This window comes from Mauremys mutica, chromosome 3, assembly GCF_020497125.1.
Source record: "Mauremys mutica isolate MM-2020 ecotype Southern chromosome 3, ASM2049712v1, whole genome shotgun sequence".
NCBI classification, from domain to species: Eukaryota; Metazoa; Chordata; order Testudines; family Geoemydidae; genus Mauremys; species Mauremys mutica.
The window spans coordinates 203,228,658-203,256,289 of record NC_059074.1 but is presented as its reverse complement, the minus strand read 5'-3'; the positions used below and the strand labels follow the sequence as shown (position 1 = coordinate 203,256,289).

The 27,632-nt window shown below is 40.6% G+C and overlaps 2 protein-coding genes across 10 annotated transcripts in view; one reads left to right on the top strand and one right to left on the bottom strand.

Annotated features, from left to right (window-relative positions):
• On the bottom strand, positions 1–27,623 carry TRMT6 (tRNA methyltransferase 6 non-catalytic subunit). 2 transcript variants are annotated; one of them, XM_045009825.1, is made up of 12 exons: positions 27,562–27,623; positions 26,093–26,150; positions 18,855–18,982; positions 17,519–17,628; positions 13,911–14,002; positions 13,743–13,826; positions 12,300–12,424; positions 9,492–9,856; positions 9,009–9,094; positions 4,286–4,388; positions 4,119–4,205; positions 1–1,054 (listed from the first exon to the last, which is right to left on the bottom strand). In XM_045009825.1, exons 1-12 carry the CDS (start codon positions 27,575–27,577, stop codon positions 881–883), a joined length of 1,428 nt encoding a protein of 475 aa, XP_044865760.1. In that variant the 5' UTR covers positions 27,578–27,623; the 3' UTR covers positions 1–880. The 2 variants fall into 2 exon arrangements, with proteins under 2 accessions (XP_044865760.1, XP_044865759.1); XM_045009824.1 differs by lacking the exons at positions 26,093–26,150; positions 27,562–27,623 and adding an exon at positions 23,743–24,007.
• MCM8 (minichromosome maintenance 8 homologous recombination repair factor) overlaps positions 24,062–27,632 on the top strand; it is a 32,349-nt gene continuing 28,778 nt past the window's right edge. The window contains exons 1-4 of one of the 8 annotated variants that reach the window (XM_045009806.1): positions 24,062–24,271; positions 25,018–25,150; positions 26,294–26,435; positions 26,639–26,713. In XM_045009806.1, the coding sequence (XP_044865741.1) occupies positions 25,130–25,150; positions 26,294–26,435; positions 26,639–26,713 (238 nt within the window). In that variant the 5' untranslated portion in view covers positions 24,062–24,271; positions 25,018–25,129. Of the gene's footprint in view, positions 24,272–24,324; positions 24,520–25,015; positions 25,151–26,268; positions 26,436–26,638; positions 26,714–27,632 lie in introns of those variants that run through there. The other 7 variants (XM_045009808.1, XM_045009805.1, XM_045009812.1 and 4 more) reach the window with 7 other exon arrangements.

The following is a 27,632-nucleotide window of genomic DNA, read 5'->3' as shown; positions in this document are numbered from 1 at the left end:
TTTTCAGAAGAAAATTCTTGAGAGTTTAATTGAAATGGCAAATGTGAAGTGTTTTCCAAATTAACAAAAATTCTAGACACGTAGTAGAGACAAACCAGTAAAATAAATAAGGAAATTTTCAAATTTGTCACATTAAAAAGAATAAAAACTAATACAAATCCAGCTTTCAAAAAAAGAAAATATGCAATACTAATAGAAACATTTTAAACATTTGGTATTTTAATTTACAAACATACACCTGATGTTTTGCATTTCTTCCTTTCAGGAACAAGAGGCCAAGAGGTGATAATTTGGTTTCAATATCCTTCTCTTTCTTTTCATTTTCCCATTACAAATAAAAGTGAATGATTTTGCTGCATTCTTTCTGATTGGTTAAAAAAATTACTTAAAATGGCAGGGTTCTGCATTTGAGAAGGGAAGCAGATCACTGTACAAAATATTTTAATCTGCTGTAGCTGTAAAACAAGAAGCTAAATTAGGTATGTTAATTCAAACCCTACCTCTGTAAAGGACTTCAGAGTCTCATTCGTTTCTGCAACAACCAAATAAGATGGTTTCATTAATCCATGAATCTCACCCAATAGTTTCTCTCAATGTGATCATCAGAAAGTGTTTCTGAAGTTACCGAATTGTTAACATGTCTGTTGCTTGATTATGTTAACAAAGATGTTCTGACACAAAGTTGCCTCTACAATTTCTCTCCTTCCTGTCATGTTACCAGAGGGAATGGACAAAATTTTCTCTACAGTACAACTCTGCTTTTGTTGGCAGGTGTGTAACAGGTATATTTTTCTTTGTCGTCAAGAGCATGGAAAGTACATTAGTGACATTACTAATTGTAAGACTCCTGAGAACTAAAAGTACATCAATTCTTCAGATGTTAACAATGAAGCTCTTGAAGTTTGCGCTTTTTAGATGTCGGCTCTTCAATTTTCTGTGCTTCTAAACTGCTGGCATCGGATTGGACCTTCTCCGCGGTCACAGTGATACCTGACAGAAGGTATCCCCCACCTCCACTCATCATCAGTTTTGGATGGCTGCGATCTGGCAAGACCTTCACAAAGAAGAAAAACATTTGCTGAGAGGAGTCATTTTTTGTGTGAGCATTTTTTTTTTAAAAGGAATTTAGACAAAACTTTGAGAGACTAGAATCTTTTAGCTATAAAACCCAAAGGAGGTCTGAGAATTGTATTTGTATTATGCAATGATATTTAATCCTTTGGAGGGCTGAAACTCATTTTTCCAGACTCTGGCAATAGAAATACATAGGGCTGTACATTTGCCATGGTGACCACTGGGGAAAAATAGTTTTGTCACGCAATTACCATAGAAGTTTATAAATTCATACACCTAGGTATGTGAAGCCAAAAAATTACTGAAAGCATCACAGGTTCCTTTGTGTTCCCAATCACTCGATCTTTCCAAAAACTACCCAAAAGCCCCACTGGTCAAACACCCCACATTACTTAAATAGTAAACACAACAGTGTCTGTCTATTGCTAGTTTCCAATTCTACCATCTCCATCAGTGAATTACCAGAGTGGTATGAAGCTTTAACAGAGATGCTAATTTCACCAAATAAAAAAATTTCAGTGTGAAAAAAAAATCCTCATTATCAGATATTTACCATATTTCTACTTTGATTGTTTAAATAATCCCTAGATTTCCTCAAACCAACGTACAGAAATTCCTCATTGACTGCAGTTAACCTACAGATGGAGAGAGTCAATAAAATGCAGGATTCTCCTTAACAGATGGACAATCTGCTTATAAATCAAAAAAGGTGTTTCTGCTGATTTAAGACCAAGAGAAACCTCAGATTTGTATTCATCCCCCTTTTTCTCAAGAGGAAAAAGAAAAATAAAAGAAGCCAGACAGATGTTTTTCTTGCTTAGAACCAGTTTTCACTGTTCAGGTACAGACATGAGTCTTGTTACTACTTTTATTTTGGGAAATGTGCCATATATGACAGTACCCAAAACACTGACTTTAGATGTTATCATAGATATGTAGGGCTGAAAGGGATTTCAAGAGGTATTCTAGTCCATCCCTCCATGCTGAGACAGGACCAAGCATACTTAGGTCATCTCTGACAGGTATTTGTCTAACCTGTTCTTAAAAACCTTCAGTGACCTAGATTCCACAACTTCATTTGGTAACCTAGTCTCTTATTGAAATATCCTTCTAGTTACAACATTTCCCCCCCAATATCTAACCTAAATCTTCCTTCCTGAAGATTAAGCCAATTATTTCTTGTTCCCCACCTCCACTGATGGTAGGACAATTGATCACTGTCCTCTTTACAACAGCCCTTAACATATTTGAAGATTTATAAGGTCCCCCCTCAGTCTTCTTTTCTTAAGACTAAATATGGTTTTTTTTTTAAATTATTTTTTAAACCTTTCCTCATAGATCAGGTTTCTAAACCTTATTATTTTTATTGCTCTTCTCTGGACTCTCTAATTTGTCCACATCTTTCTTAAAATGTGGTGTCCAGAATTGGCACAATATCCAGATGAGGCCTCACCGGTGCTGAATAAATTGGGACAATTACTTCCTGTGTCTTAAATACAACGCTCCTGTTAATACATTCCAGCATGATATTTGCTGGCTGATATTCAGTTTGTGACCCACTTTAATCCCGAGATTCTTTTCTGCGGTATTGCCCAGCCAGTTATTCCCCCCTTTTTAGTTGTGTGCTTGATTTTTCCTTCCTAAGTACTGTACTTGTCTTTACTGAATTTCATCTTGTTGATTTCAGACCAATTCATCAAGTTTGTTTTGAATTCTAATCCTATCCCTCAGAGTGCTTTCAACCCCTCCTACCTTGGTGTCATCCAGAAATTTTATAACCATCCTCTCCAGTCCTTTATCCAAGTCATTAATGCAAATATTGACAGTATGGAATCCAGGACAGACCCCAGTGGGACCCCACTAGATAGGTCTTCCCAGTTTGACAGTGAACCTCACTGATTACTCCTTGAGTAGAGTTTTGCAACCAGTTCTGTAGCCATATTATAGTAAGTTCATCTAGACCACATTTCCCTAGTCTGCTTATGGCAGCGTTTCCCAAACTTGGGACATCACTTGTGTAGGGCCGAGGGACGTACTGGCTGCCACTTCCAGCAGCTCTCATTGGCCTGGAGCAGCGAACTGCAGCCACTGGGAGCTGCAATCGGCCAAACCTGTGGACGGGGCAGGTAAACAAACCAGCCCAGCCTGCCAGAGGCTTTCCCTACACAAGCGGCGTCCCAAGTTTGGGAAACACTGGCTTATGGGAATGTCGTGTATGACTGTGTCAAAAGCCTTACTAAAATCTACAGCTTTCCCCAGGCACTAAATCAGTAACCCTGTCAAAGAAGGAAATTAGGTTAGTTAGCCATGATTTGTTCTTGACAAATCCATGCTGGCTATTTCTTATTATCCCGTAGGTGCTCACAAACTGATTGTTCAATAATTTGTTCTATTAGCTTTCCAGTTATCAAAGTTAGGCAAACTGATCTATAATTCCCCAGGTCCTTTTTGTTACCCTTTTAAAAGATACACTATGTTTGCCCTGCTCCAGTCCTCAGGGATCTCACTTGACCTTCATGAGTTCTTGAAGGCAATCACTAATGGTTCTGAGACTGCTTCAGCTAGCTCCTTAAATACCCTAATGTGAATTCTATCAGGTCCTGCCAATTTGAGTATATCTAATATACCTAAATATTCTTGAAGCTGTGCTTATCCTATTCTGGCTCACATTCCTTTCCTCTTGTTGTTAATATTAATTGTGTTACGCCTATGGTCACAAATAACCTTTTTAGTGCCAAGACGGAAGCAAAATAGGCATTAAATACATCATCCTTCTTGCTGTCATCTGTTTTTAGCTCTCCATCTTGGCTATGTAGTGCACCTACATTTTCCTTTGTCCTTCCCTTACTTCTAATGTACAGAACCTCTTCTTATTGCCCTTCATGTCCCTTGCTATTTATGTTATCCTCCGAACACTGCAGGAATTCGGCACAGGGAGAGAAGAGTTTGGATAAAACTACTAATTCATGAGAAGTTGAGTGTTTGACATTACTTTCTACAAGATTGCATTTCCCTGACATATAGGCACTCCCTGCAGGTCTTACCTGATAATTTCGTAGCCAGGTTTCAGAGAGCTTGAGGTTAATAACACCACCTTTTTCTCTCAGCTTTGTGTAACATTCTAATAACGGCTGGAAGAAAAAAATGAGTTAACTAAACTTGTCTCAAACTTAAAATACAACAATAACTATAACATATATATTTGATTTACCTCTTTATATTGGCAATAGACAACAAAAGGTCTGGATGGAGCAACAAATTCCAATAAAGAAAGTAACAAAGGAGTTGGATGGAATCTGCTGGCTACAATTAAGCTGTAACAGAAATTTTACAGGTTAGTTTTCTGCTTCCAAGAGACTTGTTAAAAACCATCAGTCATCTGACTGCATTAATCACATAAAATACACTTTCAATTATTATAATGCAGTTCTCTAGAAACAAAGAATCAAAAGTATATTTCCAGTTTATTAATATTTTATAGCTATTAAGGGCATTGGTTTTAATATCTTCTTTGATGACCAGATGGTTAGTTTCATTTAGCTAATACAATTTTTAAAATGCTAGGTTTTGTACATTCTTTATTCAATTCAAGTTTCGATCCAAATGTAACCTGACATAAATCCATATACAAAATCATCAAGTAAATAAGAAATGTCATTCACCATTTTCTAACATACATTTTCTTTAAAAAATTAAGAATCTGAAAAAAATCTATATTAAGCTGTGCAACTACTTAAATAACCAAGTATAAATATAGTGTATCCTCCTGGTTAGCAAAAAAGTGCCAAATTTAATGTAAAGGCTACATTTGGTTGCAAATCAACATGTTTTAATGGTTGTATCAACCAATGAGAGTTTTTTTCCCTAAGGAAAGGGTCAACGTACAAAGCAAAACAAGATTAAAATCAATTATTTAAATCAGTTTACTGCTTGCTGACTTAAATAATCCACTGCTTTATAAGTAATCTTCATAAATAAAATAAAGTAACATACCAACGGCATCACAAAAGCACCTGTGTCACTATGCAACAATTTTAAGACCCACAATGACCGCAATGATCTACACAATTAAAATGCTTCCTTCCCTTGCTTCATCAGTATTGTGCAATGTGGACAAAAGTGTACTAGGTTTGCTCGTTAATACATCCTTTTTATCACATGCAGAAGTCTCTATGCCCGTCATAATCTCTTTCCTAGGAGTTTTTTGCCACATCCAACTTTCTCCAAACTGCCTTCATTACGATTTTATAAAACAGAGATCTAGTTCCAAATTCACTTTTTAGATTTTTACCGTTAACCATTGGCTGTGGCTTATTATTTCAATGTATTTTCACCCAATAGTCTTTAAACCAGGCAAATTCTATTTAAATGTAATCGTTTATCTACAAAGGTTTAGAACCTAATCCTTATATTCACATTTGTGACTCAAGATCACATCGCACTGAGCTGTTGAAAAAAGAAATTGAGTCATTGCCTATGTAATAGCTTCACATTCAGTATCTCTTTCAACCATCATTTAATAGTCCATTGTACAGCATGATCCAATTTACACTTTCCAGTTTCCAAAGTTTTAATTAAAAAAAAGTTACCCTGCTAAACCGTACTTCAAGACACTGTTAACATCTTCTGGTAACTGTGCTTAGGGAGACGTCTATATAAGCTCTTCTTCTAATTTATAAACACTACATTAAAGTTCTAACTCATTAACTTGTTCTCCAGTAGATTACAATACTGGAAAAAATCAAGGTTACCCAGCATGGGGAAGGGACAGTTATTTTGATGCACATGCCCAGGTCACTACAAACGAAGCCGAGAAGCAGAGAAGCTACACAGAACAAGGACTTCCTTTCAGCTGCAAAGACAAGCTGAATTCCCTTGGAAAACCATCAGTTCATGAATTAACCAAGCATGACTTAAGAACAAAAGATTCCCAAGCCTTATTTAATAGAGTTTGGAGTGCTGCGTAAATACTGTGAGGAACTGTGATAGACAACAGGAAGATAAGTGTAAGATGAGGTAAAGTCCAATAATCAAACTTTGTTTTCTTCTTTCACACAACGCCATATATTGGTGCCACCAGGCAATCTGGCCTGCTTCAAGATTAATGTGATGGACTAATTCTGGAAATACATTATATGTGAGATACAACCAACTTCTATTTTTCATAACATTTGTAGACCCAATGATATTTCTGCTTACCACTTTATTTTTTTTAAAATACACCTCAGAATGCTTTCATTCCATCCTATGAAATGGGTTTAAAATCTCCTGAATGGAATTAGAGAGATGGACCCCAGTATAAACATAGCATTATGATCACAGACAAGCAAAAAACTAGGGGAAAAAAAGTATATTGCTGAAAAATGGAACTGAATAAAAATTAATCCATTCACTTTGAATAGTAAATCCAGAACACAGTTTATGATTACAACACCTGAGAGGAGCAAACTCATCCAAAGACGGGTGCTAAGTTTACCCGACTCCAATCTTTCTTCTCCAGCAAGAAGCCTTGAGTCCTTCCCCTCTAGCTCAAAAGTGAGATATCTTCTACCTTTCTAGCCCTCCCTTGCTTCCTATGGCAAGACCATTCCGCACTGATGGCGGAAAGAGTTCCAAGCTCCCCGTCTGCTTCCACTCACATGCTGTACTGACAACCTGACTAGAGCCACTCTGGATCGTATGCCAGATTATTTCTGCCCCAGCCTACTTCCCCAAGGTATGCCGCCCTCCACTTCACTGTTCTCAGCCTGAGGGATGTAGAGGCAGGGCAGGCTAAAGGAAGAAAGGTGTCCCTGGAAGAGCCATTTGGAATTCTCTCTATGCAAGATTCCAGGAACAGGTTTGCCTCTCAGAAGCCAGAAATGTTCAGTTTCCTCCTACCAAAACACTCCCTAGTGACCCCCAGACAGTCCTTAAGAAGCTGGTCCCTACAGCATAACACATTATTACCAGCCATTGTCATATGTCAGAGGAGGAAGAAAAAAATACCCAAATGATTGAAATGGTAGCTGTATTTCACTGACTATTTTGAATGACCTTTTAAGTAAAAATCCTAAAAAAAACCAATATGGTCTGGAAAGAGTACAAAAGGAAACGAGAGATGGTATGTGACTCCTTATACCTGAGGAAGCTCAGCAATGGAAGAGTGTTTACAGTAAGTACTCCTCACTGCAGAAAAATTCAGTAGCAAAAATTGGTACTCTAATCCTCACCAGATGCTCATATATAGTCAACATAAGAACGGCCATACCGGGTCAGACCAAAGGTCCATCTAGCCCAGTATCTGTCTACCGACAGTGGCCAATGCCAGGTGCCTCAGAGGGAGTGAACCTAACAGGCAATGATCAAGTGATCTCTCTCCTGCCATCCATCTCCATCCTCTGACGAACAGAGGCTAGGGACACCATTCTTACCCATCCTAGCTAATAGCCATTTATGGACTTAGCCACCATGAATTTATCCAGTTCCCTTTTAAACATTGTTATAGTCCTAGCCTTCACAACCTCCTCAGGTAAGGAGTTCCACAAGTTGACTGTCAAATACATTTATTCGTAAGTGTGCAAGGTGGACAGTAGTAAAAAGCCCTATTCAGCCTGTTTAATAAAGCACCATATGCAGACCCTGTAGATCACACTGTCAGCATATAAGTAAAAATTCTTTCTACTGCCCTTCTGATTATTTTAGAATAGAAACAAGAGTGGAAACATATTACTATCTATATCTGATTCTTCATAAAAAATACAAGTGCTTGGTAATGGCAGCCAACTCATGGCACCTAGTGAAAAACACACTAGAATATTTATTATACAGCAAGCAAAACATGAAAAAGTGCTGTTTCTTTATAAAACCAAACCAGTCACTATGCACCACACAAACAAACTTTGAAAAAATTATTTCTACTAACATCTATACTAGGCAAAATAGCCCTCCTCCTAAAAAATACCCCCCCCAAAAATTGCACAAAAATAAAAAATGAGAGCAATATACTAAATTCCCTTTTTGTCTAAATCTCCCTTCTCTTCCATCATGACGTTTTAAATACCTGCAAGTATTTCAGACATATCCTCAGTACGATCTCTGTAAGTACGAGTAGCATAAAGAAACCAAATAAGCTTCAGAATAAATAATTTTTGGAGTTAGGTCTTACTTTTCAATCTAAGTGCTTTTGGCATGAAAAAACTGAATATCAGTGTTGTGAAGTTACAATTAAAATAAGCCAACCTGAGTCACTTAAAGATTCACACTTGTAAAGGTTAGTATGAAAAACATGGCCTTTTGTAGGAAGCATGTATACTGTACTGGCTTTGGGTTTCTAGAATCACATTTGCTATCACCTTTTTATATGAAGTCTTTATATAATTACCAGTTTGGTGCAACCAATTCTGACAAATCTGGGTTAAATGAAGAAAAAAAAAGTGTTTCACATGTAGAAGAGAAATGATGTTGTCTGAATGGAGTAGCTACAACTTGGCAAACTGATGATCTAATTTATCCAATTGAAACCCACAATTTTAACTGAAATCATCAACTTCAAAACCAAAATATACCTGCTTTCTTCCTTCAAAGGATACTGATATTTAGTGAGAATTGTTACCTCTAGAACTGAGAATCTGAAACTTTTTCATAGTGTAGACCACATCTTAATACACTGCTTTGTGGCCCATTGTCTTCCCCACCTATAATCACTACACATTTCTGGGAAACTATTTTTCCTAGCAAATACTTCAGTGTTAAGAAGCAGTTGTCATTTTTGAAGAAAGTGAAGGCAGAGGGATAAGATGAATAAGACACCACACACTGAGTAATTGTGGTATTCCATATAAACTGCTGCGTGTTTTCAAGCAGCATAGTTTTCACTTTTATTCCAGAGCAAAAAGCTATGTCCTTCAAAATATTTATATTAAGAATAAAAGTATGGTCTGCAACAAACTCACCCATCAGCATTTTTCTCTTCCAACAAAGCAGCAGTTTCCACCAGTTTTCTCCTCCTTTCTTGTTGTTTTCTTTGTTTTTCCCGAATCTTTGCATACAAGAACAGAAATAACACTTTAAATGGCCAGGACACATCAGATACTTCACACGAACATAAAAACTGCTTTACTTTATGCAGCTTTGTGGTCTTGAATTTACAAAATAATACAACACTCCAAAGCTCCATTTTGATGGATACAAGACGAGTCTATTTTGGTGGTCCTGATTCAGGGGACAACAGGTTTTAAACTAAGATACATTATTGTAAAATACCCTTCTCCTGCTTTTTTCCCCCCTCCCAGTCACTATATAGTTTAAAACTGCACTTTGAGGACTATTAAAAAGTTTCACTAACATTTTGGTTAATCTTTTCCAAGTTACAATACAGTTTGCTTGTCTATAGTCACAGTGACTCCAGGGAAAGCTAGTAAAAGACACACACTTACATTTTCTTTATTTCCTTTTTCTTTGCTCCCTTTATATTCTGTATCTTCAGCAGCAAGGTCCATTGTTTCTTGCTCTTCTGTTTCATTGCTTTCCATAACTGCTTCAGTACTGGATTCCTCTTCTGTTTCCTGTATCAAAGTCTGCTTCTCATCAAGTGACCCATTGCTTTCTTCTTCTGCTGGAACATTATATTCGGGCTCTGAAGGCAAAGTCTCAGAAGAAAATGTTCCAGAAACAAGACTGTCCACTTTGCTGAGAGGGAATTCATAAAGAGTGTTGAAAAAAGATTCTGGAAATCCAAAACAACTTGTGGCTGCTCTAACAGGTCCCCCTCCTGGATACATCTGAATAACGGATCCATAACCTTTAAACACAAAATAAATAAAAGCAAATCTATAAGTAATCAGTGACAGACTCTAGTGCCCTCAAGGAGCTCATCTTCTAACCAGATTTACCATAATGCCATTGACAGTATCATCACTGCAGGTCTGGATTCAAATCTCAATTTAGAAATATAGAAATAAGTTGTCTAATGTTAATGTAACCTTTGCAAAATTTAACGTGTAAACAGTTTTTGACTGCCAGGAAAGATGGGGAGTGCCCAGCTGAATGGATAATAGGTTACAATTCAGAAGGCACAATGTACCCCACCCCTTTAGAGCATATGCATTTGTTAAGCAAGCATTTAATACTGCTGGGGGAATTCTGAGCCACTGTCCATGTGCAGAATTTATGTCCTCTGCAGAATTCTTTGATTCCCGGCAGAAAAAATACTTTCTGACAGGGAAGAAAAGAGAAGCCACAAGAATGGTCATGCAACCCTCCCCAGCTGTATGTTTCGGGTGCCCAGTGGTGCCGGCAGAGAGGTAAATCACTGTGGGGCAGAAACCTCCCACCTCCACAAGCCCTGGGGGGAGGCTGCAGAGTGCTCCCCAATGTCATGATAGAGCCTCCACATTTATTTGACAAAATTGGCAGAATTTTAAAATATTGTGTGCAGAATTTTAAAAAAATTTTTGGCACAGAAGGGCCTTGGGAGTAATTTAGTTTAGTTGTATTCCCCCATGGTATGTGATCAGTAAGCAGCAGAAACTCACTGACACTGGCATTGTAAAAATGTTTGAAACTATTAATTTCCTTTGGCTCCTTTTTTTTTGTTTTGTTTATATCTATCAAATGGTTTGGTTGAAAGGTATAATCTGACTAGTTTAAAGGACATTCAAAAATGCAGTGATATATACAGCCTCTTCAACATCAAGGTTACTCCACCACAGACAAACATTTATCAAATGTTTATAATTAATTTGGAATTACTACCTCCATCCCTCTGCTTCAGAGAGTAACCCTACTACCCCAAAGTCACTAGCTAGGGCTGCAGGTTTGTCATGGTGGGAGAAAAGTCATGGATAGCGTGATTCCCATTGGTCTGTGACCTTTTTCCTGTGGCCATGACTCATCTGGCAGTAGCGGTGCCTGTCCAGTGGGGCTGGGCCCACATCCCTGCTTCAGATGTTGCAACTTGGCACATGGAGTTGCAGCACCATGGCAATTTGGCATGCTGAACCCTCTGTCATGATGAGGGGGATGAAAGCTGAGCTGCGTTGCGCTGCAATCCTGTGCACCAGGTCTCAATGCCCAGAGCAGGGCACCGGGCTTAGCCCTGAGGGACATGAGCCACAGGAGCTGCCACTGCTGGGTGAGCACGGGGTAGGCTCTCTCTCCACACCTCCCACCCGACCGGGATGGGATTAGGGTTGGCGAGCTGGGGGCGGAGAGTGGTGCTCCTGCATGTGGTTGGTGCCTGCTCCGAAGCACAAGGAGAATTTTTTAAATAAAAAATCAGGGAGCAGTCACAGTAAGTTTAGCAACCCATGACTTCTACTACATTTACCTGGACTGCTCTGTGATTTTTCATTTAAAAAATGCCATGACAAATTAGCAGCCCTCTGGGAATTGAAAAGCAGGCTGTCAAAACATTAAAATAAACCTAACAATGTGGTGTGCGTTTGTCAGCGAATACACAGGAACCCTGAGTGCTAAGCCACGATGCTGCAACTTATGCCTCAACACACACCAGGTGTGGGCATATCAGATGATAAACACACAGCCCATTACATATTGTTTACTTACACGTCCCATTTACTAACACTTCACTTTATTAATAAGAAACTGTCAAGTTGAATTTTTTAAATAAAAATCAAGTTTGATAGCACTCCCTTAGAAAATAAATTCTGCACATGCTATTTAGTTATTGCGTAAAATAGGAGGTTTTCTCCCCTTCTTCCCTGCTGAAATTTATAAAGGTCTTTTTCAATCTGGCATGGTGGGCAAGCCCAAGAACATCTCCCACACACTTGGGGGCCCATTGCTGCCTCTCAAATTGCAGTTTTACTGCTGCTGTTACTGGTAACTTTCCCCAGGTCCTGCAAGAGGGAGCGTTTGCACATGGGCCCCCAAAGCCATCTTTGAGAGCGATGCATGAGACGGAACTGAAATGGACCAACACCACAACATTGAGACGGACTATACACAAAGTAATGTGGCATGTACAAAGTAAACAAAATGAAAAGAGAATATATTTTTCTATGTTCTTTCAATTGCAGTAACCTTAAGTACAAACTTTTCAAATTGAAACGTGATTTTCAGTTTGACTGTGTCCCTTTAAATACCACAGAAATTACAAGCAAAACATTAAGCCTTGTTTTATACTAAGATAAAGTGTTGCAAAGTACTGTAAACAAACACTTATTGCCTCAGTTTCAAACAAGCATCACTTTTGTTCTTCACTGAGCTGCTGTACTACTTACCTCCCATTCGCTCCATTATGGCGCCCAGAACCAAGCCCGCGCAAGTTTCCATCACAATCATTTTGTTGCCAGCTCGGATATTTCCCAAAGTCAACATTTGAGCTAGAGTATCATATCGCAAATGGCTAGAAAAGAAATTGTTCTTTTACTTTCATTGCCAAACAGCTTTGTCCAGACTTAAAAGCATTGTGCATCAGCCCATAAAACTGTCACCAGCAAGAGGCATGTTAAAAAAGGAATTGTTCAGGAACTAGATCAATGACATGGAGGGTCAGAGTGCAGTAGAATACAATTAAGTCTGTTAATCAAGACTGAGAACAAAACAAACATGCAGTTAGACACAGTGAGGCATTTAGTATGCAAAAGAGTGTTCAGTGGAAGTATTAAAGGGTAGGAGATGAAACGGTGAATGTACTGATATAAGTGTGCACCAGCCAGAGTGCAAGTTCTTTCAAGTTTCTGTATAATTCTGTAAGTGAAATACCTTGGAGTCAGTTTTGTAAGGACATGAACTGTCTTTAAAAGCAATTTTATTCCCAATAATGCACACTTTGTAATTATTTTTATAATATTTTCAATTCCCTCTCTCTGGAGCAGTAGCACCTACAGGCCCCAATCATTAATCAAGGTCCCATTGTGCTCGGTGCTGTATACATGTAATTAGAAAGTTAGCTAGAGCCCGAAAGAGCTTAGAACATGACAAGAGTTAACAGATGAATAAAATAAATGAAGGAGAGAATGGAGGGGAAAGAAAAGATAAAAGTTAAACAATCATGACTAAAATAATAAGCAGCAGTCTAATCGATAGTCTCAATATCTTATGGCTACTTTATATGATTAAAAAACAATGAATAAGTCCAGGTTGGGAGGAAAAAACAAAATTATACACACACACTCTCTCTCTCTCTCCCTCCAATAGGTAATTATTCCATTATATATTTAAATTAAGTCAAATGTGGCTTGGTTTGTTTTCAACCCCAACTGCATTTTAAAAATTTGGGAGGGTTCTAGAAAGTAGTAATTATGTTTTTTAAACTTTGAAAAAACAAAGAAGGAAAAAGTTTTTTTAAATTTTTTCCCCCCTTCTTTATTTCTGCTAGATGGCCCCATTTCTTGGCTGCTGACCCACAATACAGAGGCAGGATCCTGTCTGACCAGAAAGCAGGAATTGACAGCTCACCAGAACGTGTTCAGCAGCAGCTGAGGGGATTTATGTGATGAGATAAAAAGGTACAATTGGTCTCATATAGATGTTTTACTTTTCTTACCCAGTCCAAGGGGATATTAGTTCCTCAATTATTTTTCACTATTTAGAAATTTTGTATTGACGGGAAAAAATAAATGTATAATTCATCATTTTTAATTCATAACTTTAAAATATCATGTTTCCAATCATACTTTAAAAATGCATCTTCACATTTACTTCTTTTAAAATATACTTACTTGATTTTCCCAGGTTCCCTTGCATAGTACATTGTTGAAAGAATGCGGGTAGATGGCTTTACAATTGTAATAACTGCCTCATATCTGTAAGTAAAATCACAGTAATATTCTTAAAGCTCTACAAGTTAGGGAAGTTTAGTAGTTCTCTGTTTTGTGAACTTAACTTACTTTTTCTTCTTCTTCTTTATGTACTTATCTTGGGCAAATTCTGTTTTGCCTCGAAACGTTGTACTGTTCTCTATTAATTGTTGAACTATTTCCTGGAAAAAGAGAGATTAAAGATTATTTTTATGGTATCCAGTTATTTCCCACTTATTTCACAAACAGCATACATTTTAAGGAGGGCATTAACATAAGGAACATTTCTCACTCACTAAAGATTTATGTATGCAGTTGCCATTAACATCAATGAAAGTTTGCATGGTAAATTCCTGCTCATTATTGGAACACATAAGACATCTGTCTCTTTCAATAGTACTATGTAATTGCAAATGGGAATTTAAAAAAAAGGCAGCAAAAATGGAGAGACATACTTTCAAGAAATAATGGCACCTTAAAAATTACATTGTGAGAATGTTGTTCTTTAGCGCAGGCATTGTCTTTTCAAGGTGTGTGTATAATGCCTAGCAAAACCAAGCACTGATCTTGACAGGTGCAACCGCAATGTAAATATATGGCAAACTACATAACCTAAGATCTCTGTAACTGAAATAGAAATAGAAAAGAGCCATCATATTTTCAGTTTGTTTACTTTAGGCAATTAATAACACTTTGTATATAGTCAATGTAATAGTTTTCCCTGTAGAGTCAGTTTCCTCTGTGTGAGTCTCATGCAAAGTTACAGAGGAGAGAAAAATATTTTAAAAATAGGAAAATGTAACAAAAATCACTAAAGTTGGCAGGGAATCTCAGGGGCATGTATAGTATTTTAAACTACTTTTAACTCATTTTTAAAAAATTGACTAGATTTCAAATTAATAGTGTCCCTTTAATGTATTTTGGATGATGGAGGTGGCAGGAGAAGGATTAATTTAGAGAGTTTGGGAAATTTGTTTTTAAACATTTTCTAAAGTGACAACAGAACTGTGTTCTAATTTCAAGTAACACATACATGTGCCATTCAAATCTATACTAAAGAAAGTCTACCAAAGGAAATGGTGGAAGCCTGCTACCTATAGACATTTAAACATCTAGACATAACACCAGGGAAGAAAATTAAAACTGCCAGGAACAAGTCTGTTCTGACAAAGAAATTGGCTAGATGGCTTTTTCCAATCACTAACGCTATAATTCTGTGAAACATAAATCAGTGTTCTTCTTCCAGTGTACATGACTCACTGTGCCACATCTACCACCAGCCCAACCTATAATAAAGCGGTCACACTTTCAGAAGAACTCTGCTCTATACTGGGCATCTAAATTAAGTGGCCAATTTTCCCAGAAGTACTCAAGAGCTTCCATTGAGAACAATGCCAGATAGACAACAAAATGAAGCATCAATTAACAGGGTGCTGAGTTCTTCTGAAAATTTGGTCCCAACTGAAGGAACAAGCCTCAAGGAACAAGCCTTTTCCATCTTTAATTTAGGAGAGTCTATGAAAAAACTTTGACACAAGAAAATGCAGCTAACAAATAGTTATGTACTTTCTACCACTCCAACTGCAATTTCACGAAGGAACACTGTCTATGGAAGCTAACATTACAAATGAAATGAAGTCTATGGCTATACTTCAGTAATGAGTTACCCCAAAGTAGAATATTTTAATAAACTGTATTAACAATATAGCACAGATATGGCACAGAGATGCTGATGATACATAGGAAAGCAATTATCCACATGAGATGTCTTCTATCACAGATGAGAACTAACAAAAGTTATCAAAGCTCTCAAACTGATTAGTGCATTCCTTTGGAACTGATGGATATCAACAGTTGCACAACAGAACAAATAACTCTTCAGTCTCTCTGTTACAAGGCAGGCACACAAGCAACATGAGAGCTGCTTTGAACAGGAAGATAAAACTGGACCTTGCAAGGAGAATATAAGCAAGTTTATTCGATATAAACATGAGATCCCCCAAACTCTACTAGAAAGGAAACACTGGAAATTTGAAAGTTTTATATAATGAAGGGTATTTCTACACTGCAATTAAACACCCATGACTGGGCCTTTTCAGCTGACTCAGGCTTGCAGGACTGTTTAATTGGAGATTAGATGTTCAGGTTTGGGCTGGAGCCCCGGGGAGAGTCCCAGACCCAGGTTTCAGCCTGAGCCTGAATTTCTACACCCTAATTAAACAGCCTCACAAGTCCAAGTCAGCTGACATGGGCCAGCCATAGGCGTTTAATTGCAGTGCAGACATACCCAAAACGTACACGGGAGAGGTCATAAATTAAACTTTTTAAAATCCCTTTATCTGTTGCTACCATAGTATGAAATTGGGTAATTCCTTCTTCAAGAAAGCAAAATTAACATCTTGAGACTGTTTAATTTTAACTCTTAGGTATGCAGATGCATATAGAAACAAATTTATCAATGAAGTCTGCTTTCTAGGTACAACCTAAAAGTATGTGGTACTATACTCACATTAACATTTGCAATACTTTCACATCGTCGTCACGGACGAGGATCGGAAAAAGATCATCCTCGTCGATGTGACGATCCCATTCGAAAACAGGACCCCGGCCTTCCGCGAGGCCCGAGCCCGCAAGCTCGAAAAATACGCCCCCTTGGCGGACCTCCTGCGGTCAAAGGGCTACGAGGTCCACACCGACGCTCTGATCGTGGGGGCCCTGGGCGCCTGGGACCCTTGCAATGAGCGCGTGCTTCGGACCTGTGGGGTGGGCCGTCGCTACGCGCAACTTATGAGACGCCTGATGGTCTCGGACACTATTCGCTGGTCCAGAGACATCTACACGGAGCACATCACCGGCCACCGCCAATACCAGGAGTGAGCAGGCGTGACTCCGTGCACTCGAAGGGGGGGCGAGACCCGTGGACCCCCCCGTTGGACTCTATCCCCTAAGCCCTGAACCCACCAAACCGTACTCCACCATGTGAGGGTCGTCCTAACCCCATTACTCAGCCCGCTTATTCATGCCCATGACTATCTGTAACCTGTTTGTATGAGTGATGTACCCTCACTGTATACTGACTGTATCTTAAATTCACCCACCGTATACCCCACATTGGGGACATGACAGACTGTGTATATGTATATGCTGCCTAACACCAAAACATTAACATCCCCCCACAACCTGTATGTAACCCCCAATGACATATTAACTGATGCTTCAAACACTTTGTATCGTTTATTTTAAATATTCTAACTCTTTCTTGGACCTCTGATAGTTATATATTATTGTATAACCTTTAATATACACCTGTACCATGTAAATATTGCATTATGTATCTGACCTTATTTAAATGAAGGTCAAAATTGAATGAAAATACTGTGCAGAGAGAATGTATATAATGTGATGTTCTGGGTTTCCCCCTTGTTCCTTTTGATTTCATGACAATTCTTAATGTGATAAGAGTTCACAAATCATGTTCCTCTTTAACTGTTCAATTGTCAACTTAAATAAAAGACTTTCCAGAAAATACTGTCTTTGTAAAAATACATTTTGAGAAGTTATGTAGAAAGGAAAAGTGAAACAAAATGTCAAAGTACTGAAGTTTGTATTTCTACTAAAATTAAAAAATTGCCCCAATTCATAAACTCAAATACAACCATAAGGGTAGCACAGAAATGACACCAAAACCTTAATGTTACCTGTCCTTTAATACCCTTGTCCTTCAAAGCCTTTATGTCATCATGAGTAAGTTTTTGAGACTTTCCATCATCAACTATGTTACGATTATCGGTACCTGCTTCTTTTGTTTCTAAAGAAAAGGATATAAATTTGTAAAATACTCTAGTTCTAAACATTTTTTACTAGAGAAATGTATTTTAATTTCACAGAAAGCAGACCTCCAAGGATTCAACCCACATGCTTAGTGGCTTTACACTAAATTTCCTAAGCAATCAGCTACCCATAATATATAAAATAAAGTACGTCTTTACCCATGTTAAAGATCAAGTTCTCTCATGCCAATATTAAAAATCTTTCTTTATTCTTCATAGTACTATTGAAATATTAGCACAGCAGGACAAAAAAGTGCACTGTAGTGGGGCGGATTGCCCCACTCCCTGTGAGAGGGGGCTGCGGCAGGCCAGGGCGCCTGCGCAGACAGTGAGCCAATCAGAGAGGGGCTTATTGTGAGCCAATCAGGGCCCAGTTTAGAGCCAGCCAATCAGAGCCAGGCTCAGGCATATATAAAGGCTGCCCAGGACAGGAGCAGTCAGTCTGTCCCAGGCCTTCGACAGGAGAAGGTCAGTCTCCAAGGGAGGAGACTAGCACCGCGGACAGCGCAGTGCTGGCCAGGCTCGGGAGCTTGAACCCGTAGCCTGCCAGGCTGCAGGCCCTGAAGGGAAGGGCCTAGCGGGTGCAAGGGACCGTAGGGGAAGCAGCCCAGGGAAACAGACAGTGGAAGGGGAGAGAAGGACAGCGAGGCAGACGCCAGAGGGTCCCTGGGCCGGGACCCAGAGTAGAGGGCGGGCCTGGGTCCCCCCCTTCACCCCTTGCAGTGCACCCAGCCATTGGCCGTAGGGAGCGGCCATATTGCTACGCCAGATCCCTGACAAGAGGGATTAGACTCAGAGGGCGGTGGAACATAGTGACTGAGGTGTGGGACTGCTGAGCACCGACCCCCCCCCCGGAAGGGGGCGCAGATGGACTAAGGGGCACTGCCAGAGGACAGTGGCCTCGAAGAGGACGCCGCCGAGCACGCAGCAACGCGGGTCCAGAGATAACAGAGGACAGAACGACGGACGGGACACCACCAGGAGGCGGCGCTCCACTGGAATGAGCTAATACCCAGAGTCACCAGCAGGAGGCGCTGCTGGGGTGAGTCCCAACCAGTTACACGCACCTTGTGAGAGACAAAATATGGCTACTGAAAGCTCATAAAATTCTTAATGGAAAAATAATCTCTCTCTTTGTTTTCAGTAAGGAAGTCATTTACTTGGCACCAGTTTTTTCCAATTACAAGCCAATCCCATCAAATACCTGTGGTAGTCTCTTCCATCTTTTTCTTTGGCTGAAGGCTCCCACCACTAGATACCTCAAATGTCGTTCCATAAATATGTCCAATGGCATTATCCAGATAGAACCACTGTTTTTCGAAAATAACTTTTCTGAAAAATTTTTTAAAACTAAATTAATAAAAATAATCATTTCAGTTATCAATTTGCCTAAGACTGAGATACAGTGTTAAAATCTAATTACAATTAAACATAGTACTATAAAATTCAAGTTCAAATATAATGTCCTATAAGAGTGATAATAAGCACTTATTTACTACAATCTATACATCCATGCTAACATGAAACTGACCAGGAGTGCAGCAAACTTAAAGGACCAAAGAAATTGAGATTAAAAGAAAAAAAATATTTTTCAGTTCATGGAAGTACACCTTTACCAATATAACGCAACCCAATATAACACCAATTTGGATATTATGCGGTAAAGCAGCGCTCGGGGCGGGGGGGGGGGAGGGAGGGGCCTGTGCACTCCAGCGGGTCAAAGCAAGTTCGATATAACACGGTTTCACTTATAACACGGTAAGATTTTTTGGCTCCCGAGGACAGCGTTATATCTGGGTAGAGGTGTATTAACAACATACTGATTGCCAAGGTAACATAGCAGGATGTAGTAATGGTATATCTTGAATTAGGTTTTAGAATAAGAATTGGGTCAAAAATGTGAGCATGAAAATGGAGGAATACAGCAGAAATAGGGTAAGTTTGGGGGCTGTCACTCAGAAAGGAAAGCTGAGTGGAGACTTAGAAATCCATAAACCTTGCAGTGTCCCTTTGAAAAGACTTTAGCAAAAACTTGGGGAGAAGGTCTAAGAAACAGGTGGAAAGACTAGTTTTCCCAACACACACTCAAATAAGTGAAAGTTATCACCCTACAGTTAAAATAGTATAAAGGGAACCTTGCATTTTGGTTTAACCTCTGAGATTAACAAAAAAAAAAATCAAAACAACAAAATTACTCCTTGAGGCCCTAATCCTGCAAGCTGATCAGTGCAAATAGACCTCTATGCTGAGCAAAACCTTACTGATTCATTTAAGCCAGGGGTAGGCAACCTATGGCACAGGTGCCAAAAGCAGCACGCGAGCTGATTTTCAGTGGCACTCACATTGCCTGGGTTCTGGCCACTGGTCGTGCGGGGGGAGGGGGGCTGCATTTTAATTTAAATTTTAAATTAAGCTTCTTAAACATTTTAAAAACCTTATTTACTTTACATACAATAATAGTTTAGTTATATATTATAGACTTATAGAAAGAGACCTTCTAAAAACATTAAAATGTATTACTGGCACGCAAAACTTAAATTAGAGTGAATAAATGAAGACTTGGCACACAGCTTCTGAAAGGTTGCTGACCCCTGGTTTAAGCAATGTACCTACCAGTTTTTGTGCCATACATAGGTTGGTATACAGACTGTCTCTTACCAAGTCAATGAAACACTTATAGGACCAAGTTTTTAGATAGAAAAAAACAAAGCAAAGAAACATTACATTCCTTGATATTCTAACACTCCTTTGCTTGGAATTTGTAATTCATATACATTTTAAAGTGTGCAATGATTATTGTACTTCCAAATGCAATCAAATATTTAAATCAACCATGCAAAAATAATAAAAAATTTGATGGTCCAAATACAAAATTTACTTGTGTATTCATCTTAATAATGGCAATGAAAAAACTAATGGTATTTTACTTGCTTACCTAAAATACTCGCTTGCCCCTGGGCAACAGATCAATAGAATTTTGCAAGGTTAAATACTAGAAAGGCTATGATTTAATAAAAGCCAGGCAAATGTATATAAATGTGTCCTCGTACTTCATGGTGATGCACTCAAGACAGAATACCCACACAGAATTCATAAGCCTGAAGTCAGGCTTTGAATTTACTGACTCTTATCAGTTTGTGAAATAAAATAACCTGCTTAATGCTGAAGTTATTTAATTTCCTGTAGTAATATTGATTCTTACTGATATCTTGTGCCTTCATTTATAATTTGGGTTGGGAGTGGGGAAGAGACTCCTGGAAATTGAACGTAAAAAAAAAAGCTTATGACTTTTGGAATTTAACAAAAGATTTTAATAACAGTGCTGTGTAATAGTAAGAGAGAATTATTATTTTAGAGTTTATGCTACTTGGCAGTTTTTGAAAAACACACAAGTGCACAGTCATCTGCTGGAATGGCAAGAGCTGAAGACACATATGGAAGTAATTTGGACATCTACTCCAGGGCAGTGGTTCTCAACGAGGGAGGGGGCCCGCAAGCAGGTTTCAGGTCCGCCAAAATAAACCAGAGAGGAGGGCCTGGGGCTGAAGCCCAAGCCCCACTGCCCTGGGCTGAAGCCGAAACTCGAGCAACTTAACTTTGCAGGCCCCTTGTGGCATGGGGTCCCAGGCAATTGCCCTGCTTGCTACTCCCTAATGCCAGCCCTGGTTTTTAATTTACTGGATCTGCAGAAAAAGTGTTGTTGGGGCACAGGTGGGCCATCGAGTTTTTATAGCATGGGAGGAGGGGGGCTCAGAAAAAGGTAAAGAACCCCTGCTCTTGGTGGTGGCATTCTCCACTGTACCACCTCCTCCACAGAGAACAGGTGGGAGGCTCCTCTTCCAATGCATCTTTGCCAAAACAATGGCATCTGTACACTACAGCAGAAATAGCTGGCTTTCTCCCACCATCTGAAAAGCAGTAACAGCACTGATGCAGTTTCTCCGCACAATCACGAAGATGTCACTGTATCTCCATCAAAACTGATATCCTGCTGTTGTGCAAATGCAATACTCTCCAATGCAAGACTGAGTTTATCCCTTTCATAGTGATTATTTCAGACTGTCTGCGAGCAATTAACTGCTACTCTTCATCCACTTTGCACAGATGTACCAGGCACAAAGTGAACACAAAGTAACTGTAAGGCCTCCTTATACCTGTTTTTCTTATAACAACATAACCAGAAGCTGCTTTGCCCCAATAGGATGCCAAATAGGACAGAAGGCAAGCGTGGGGTAGGGCATAGTCCTACATCCTGGTCACCACAACAGTCCAGAGTTGCAGCTAAATTGCAAATTAGTTAGAGCTGTCCCTGAGGCTACTCTACTGTACCAGGAGCCAAAGCAGACCCTGACAGCCCCAGATTTGTGATGGTGCACTGTCTCCTTTTTCTTGGTCCCTGCACTGGGCTCAGCATCAGAGTAAGGATGAACTGGGTACTTCTGTCTCAACAGATTCAACACAACATTAGTCTGCAGTCAGTTCATACTAGGAAAGCTAGTTTACAACCACAGTAACTAGAAACTTACAAAAATAAAATCATGGTACTTGCCCAGAAGATTGACACTCAATCTTGGAAAGTGGATTTTTCCAGCCCTGCTTCTTGGTATGAACATTTTGCTCTTAAATGGAATAACACTCTACCTAAGTATGACGTTTTTAGTAATGATTTTTAAAAACTCTACACTAACTTATTCCAACAATTTGTCTAAGAATGATATGCAGACTCTCTTAGCAAGATAACAATACAGGGTAAGAAGGTAAGTAGCACATCTGCAGACATGACAGAGATGGGAAACAGACTCCAGGAGTCCCGCCAATCAGACTTCTGTTCTAACCAGTTATCCACATTAACAGAGAAGGCAAACAGTATTACACATAAAATCTGCATCCTGGATGTGTTTTTTTCTCTTTCCTGTCAAAGTCACATTATGTGTACAACAATGGTTTTCAGGACCAATTCTGAAAGAGCAAGCCTAACTTGAAAAGTGACCGGAGCTTGAAAAACTGACTTTCCCATAGTGAGCAACAAAAACTTCTACACACTCAAAGCTTTCTGTTAAGTTTCTAGCCTTTACGGTTGAAAGTATAACACTCTAAATGTGAACTAAATATAAACTAATGCAGTGATGTATTCCTAAATCTGCAGTCTACTCCAAAGGCTCTGTAACTATTCATAGCTGCAGAGCAAACACAAAAAAGTGTTGCCAGCTTTTTTTCACTACTGGTACCCTGCCACCAAAGCCAAGATGCTAGGGCAGAGAAAGGTTGAGCAGCAGACCTCCTCCCCCGCACATAACTCCCCAGACACAAACCTTTGCTGCAGCCAGGATTGTCTATGGCAGAATAAGGAACAAAGGGAGGGCTTGTATGAGCATTCAAAGTATTTCAAAGTTATCAGATGTATTAATATCCAGTTGTCTAAGAATGCAGACCCCAAACGAGGGGCAACTATTTCCCTGCAGCTACAGGGAGATAGGTTGATTTCTCACCTGTGCACTGCCATTGAACAATGGGTACCTCCCCGCCACCACCTTTTGATCTCTCTCTCTGGCTCTTAAATGTCTAGGGGCAAGGGAGAGAGACTGGGCAAGTCTGATAGGATGAGTTTGAAAAGCAAACTGAGAGAGCAAAGTTTTGAGGGAAGAGCAAAACAGGATACAGGGAGAGGGAAGAGAACAATGCTGAGAAAGAGATACAGACTGTGGAGGATGAGAGAGAGGACACAGACACGGGACGACAGGGAAAAGCTACATTTTATGAACTAACACGCGCTTCTGTTTACAGCCGGTGTAAGGGGAAGGAAGTGCCACACCCAGGAGCTGGGCTGGGCAGACCGTTAATTGACGGGCCCATGGACACAGCGACCCGCCAGCACCGCACGACGCTGAGCCCAGCGGCCCCCCGCCAGGTGTCGCCGGGACCGCTGGACACGGAGCCGCGCTGAGGGGAGCTCCTCGCCCAGGCTCAGTCGCGCCCCGCGGAGCCACAGCGGGGGCGCTCTCGGGGATGGGGCAATGCCGGGACAGCCACAGCGGGGAACAGGGCTGCCCGGGTGAGGGAGCGGGAGTGGGGCCCGGCCCGGCCGCCCTCACCTCCGCCTCAGCACGAGCACCGCCTTGAAGACCTCGTCCCGCTTGAGCACGGCGCAGTCCCCCTCGCGGATGCGCAGACCTGGCTTCGCGCTCTCTTCCATGGCCCCGCGCGCGCGCGCACGTCCCCCGCTCGGCCGTTGCCGGTTCCGTGTGCTGCCTGCCGGGCCCTCGCGCCACTTCCGGTGGGGACCCGCACTGCGCACGCGCTGCGAGCCCTGACCTACGTTCTCATTGGCGGCGGCCGGGTGCGCCGGCGCAGCGTTGTTTCTCTCCGCGGGGGCGTGGGAGGCGGAGCGGGTGGGAGGGAAGGGAATATCACGTGACAGCGCAATAGGCCTTGGCAGATGAGACCACCCAGCGAAAGAGGGCGGGAATCCCTTGCTGTAACCATGGCAACGTGGTGGGGCGGGGCACCGACCCAATCCGACCCTGTGATTGGTGTTAGTACCGGAAGCGGAAATAACGCAAAGCTGGCGCCAAAATAGAATGGCTGAGGTATATGAATTGGCCTGGCACAGCAGGTGCTAAGGTGAGTTCCGGGCTGTTGTCTGCTGCGGGGGTTCCGCGCGAGACACGCGGGTCACTCCGCGAGGAGCGCCGGCCGCACGGCCTGTGACACCCGCGGAGACACCCCCCCTCGCGGTGGGGCTGGGAGCAGCCTACCAGGGCCAGGCCCTGCTTAGTGCCTGCTTGGCAGCCAGCGCCAGGCCTGAATGCTGAACAGATCTGGGGCGGCTCCCTCCATGGGGTTTGGGGCCACGTTCTTCCTGGGCAAAGGTGGGGACTAGCCTAGGTAGTAAGAGGCCTGGCCTGCGCCTAAATCTAGCTACCCTGCTGGGAGCTGTGAAAAAGCCTGTGCCCTGAGCTAGGGTGACCAGACAGCAAGTGTGAAAAATGGGGATGGGGGGGAATAGGAGCCTATATAAGAAAAAGACCCCAAAATCAGGACTGTCCCTATAAAATTGGGACATCTGGTCACCCTACCCGGAGTACTGTGATCAGTCCCACCTAACCCCAACATAACAGCTGGGATGGATGATTCTTCCCTTGACCTACCAACTGCCAGAGGAGTGAGTTATCTCTCCTGACAGAAGAAAACTGTTCCATCCGTCTAGGAAGTACCTGTGCTACAGCTGGCCTTACACTAATAAACCCAGAAACTCTCACCTGATCATTATCCTCCAGGCTATATTGAGAGTTGGTCGTGCTGCAGATGGGATGCAACAAGGGGTAGTGGTGTGTGTGTGTAATTAAATAGACTTATTTTATTTGCAGGTCTAACAAAACATTTGGGTAAATATTTATAGGGATTAAATGAGTAGAAGTGACCAAGGCTTCCACAAGTAATGGCCATGTCATAAGAAAACCAGTTACTAAATGTTCCTGTATGACAACTTTCCTGTCCATGGTAAATGAACACTTATTTCCTTATCTCAATTCTCCTTTAAGAGCATCTGGTCACAGGATTTAGGAACATTAATTTATCTGTCCATGTGATTTACCAGAATAAAGATGCCTAGCCTTTGTCTTCTGTTTAGGTTAGGATAACAGAATCTTCTGACGTTAGATCAGTGTTTCTTAAAGTGTAGGATGGGTTTGTTCAGAGTGGAAGTGAGCAGACTGGTTTCTAAATTGTTTTCTGGAGTTCCAATTTTCATTGAGGGGGGAAGTCAGTTTCTATTTGTTGTGATCACGGAGAAAACTTTCAAAACATGAAGCAAATGTAATCATCTGATAAATCTGCCTGAGTTTGCAGAGAGCCTGAAAAAGCACTGAGGGGTGAATTGCCCCTTGCATTTCAATGGGGGTAACTCAGATGCCACTGGTGTTGCTTTAAATGTCAATGTTATCTATTTACTGCTCATCAAAGCATATAAGAATGGAGAAGACATAAAATATACAGCAATGTTTCCCTATGTCTGCATGGGGAGGCTGGGTGTGTGTGCACAGGACTAGCTGGAAGGGTACTCAAGATGTATGAATTAAGATGTGTAGACTCTTAGCAGCACATGACGGGCACAGTTAGTTTCATTTTTCTGAAGTGGGGCTCAGCTTTCAAAAGTTTGGGAAATGCTGTCTTAGATTCAGCTCTTTGTCCCCCAAACCTATCTATATGTAAGAGAAAGGCATTTACATGATCCATATCTTTATGGTATTTGAGAACCTAGATAGATTCCAACTCTAGTTGAAAGTAATAGAGAGTATAAATAAGAAAAAATACATTCTGCACTTGCAATCCTTATTTGTTATGAGGAGGCTGGGCGGCCAGCCAGCCAGCCAATGTTTTACAGAATTTGAAAAGTTAACCTCACACCCACTGTGAGTATGCAGCCAATTGTACTTCCATCACCTGTTGTTTTGAGAAGGGAGGATCCTGAACTCGTTCCACATATGGCTGGTCCTCTCTTCTAAAAAAAAAAAAAAAAAAAAAAAAAAAATGACAATATACTAATGACTCTTGGTTAAATTATTATAATCACTATAGATTATTACTATAAATCTTCATTGACAGTCTTACCCTATCAGTTTAATCCACAGTTTGCAATTTCAGTCACATGGTAACATGAGTAACGAATTAAGAGGTAAAGGGTCTGGACGAGGAAGAGGTGGCTTTCAAGGCTGGAGAGGAAGATGGCGAGGAAGAGGAGATGGAGGAAGAGACTGGAAAAGAAACACTGGAAAGCCTGAGTCTGGTAAATTGGTTCTACCAATTATCATTAATCTCTGATCTAGAATACAATGATCGAGCATTTTAAAGCAGCAGTGCATGTTTACCTGCTCTTGTGTGCAACAGCTGCAGCTGTTTGCTTACTAGTGCTCTAAACAGTAACTGACAAAGTCTGAGATGCTGCTGTACTTACACTGCTTTAACCAATCTTATTTTCATACTTTTCAGCACAACCTCGATTAATTCAGTCAACACTGGACCAGATTACTCCATATAAAGGCTGGAAGCTTTATTTCTCTGAAGGTATATGAAATAATTTAGAATAAATATTTTACCTCCCTTTCCCCCCTAGATTTGTGTATTATAGGAGGGAAAATAGACTAGAGGGTTGAAGAAATGAGTGACATTACGGTTCATTCTAAAAAAAACAACAACAACAACAAGCAGTCCTTGTTAGTTTGTTAGTCTCTAAGATGCCACAAGGACTCCTCGTTGTTTTTGCTGATACAGACTAACACAGCTACCACTCTGAAACCAGTTCATTCTTAGACCCTTTTTAAAACCTTTTTTTTAAGGTGCAGTAGAGGAAGATGGTAACTAAAAATGTAAATAATTTGGTCTTCTAAAAATGGAGGGAGACATGAGCAAATCCTCCTTTTTTCTGCCCTTTTTTGCAATCTTAGCCTTTGCTGATCTGAAGCGCTAATTAATCTTAAATAGCTTTGTGATTTCCATCTAAGTCAGTGATTTTGAGTCTTGGTTGCCCTCCAGGATCCTTTGAGTTGGCTGCTGTGACACCACCTTTGAAATACCGCAATAGCTAATGGAGAAGATCCTGGAGTGTATACAGAGCCTGAAAGAGCTACATACTCTCACTCAAGGACTCTATCTCCAAATCAGATGGACTGCTGGCCAGTGTTGCCAGTGGCTAAGTGTTATCTACTGCTCATCTTCCCCCATATCCAAAACAAATTTGAATGAACAACTTGTAATCTCTGTGTGGGCAAAGGCCTGGAAATGAGTGTTGTACAATGTAAAATGCGCATGTTAAACACAAGCCAAAATATTGAACAAATTCTGATGCTCGATGATTGGATTGCAGTTCACAAATCATACTAAATCTGCAGTCTGCTGGAGATGCAATTACTTACTATAATGCCTCACCATCAGCCTTCCGTTGGTCCTGCCTCATGATAGTCCCCCACATGGACAACCATCTGCA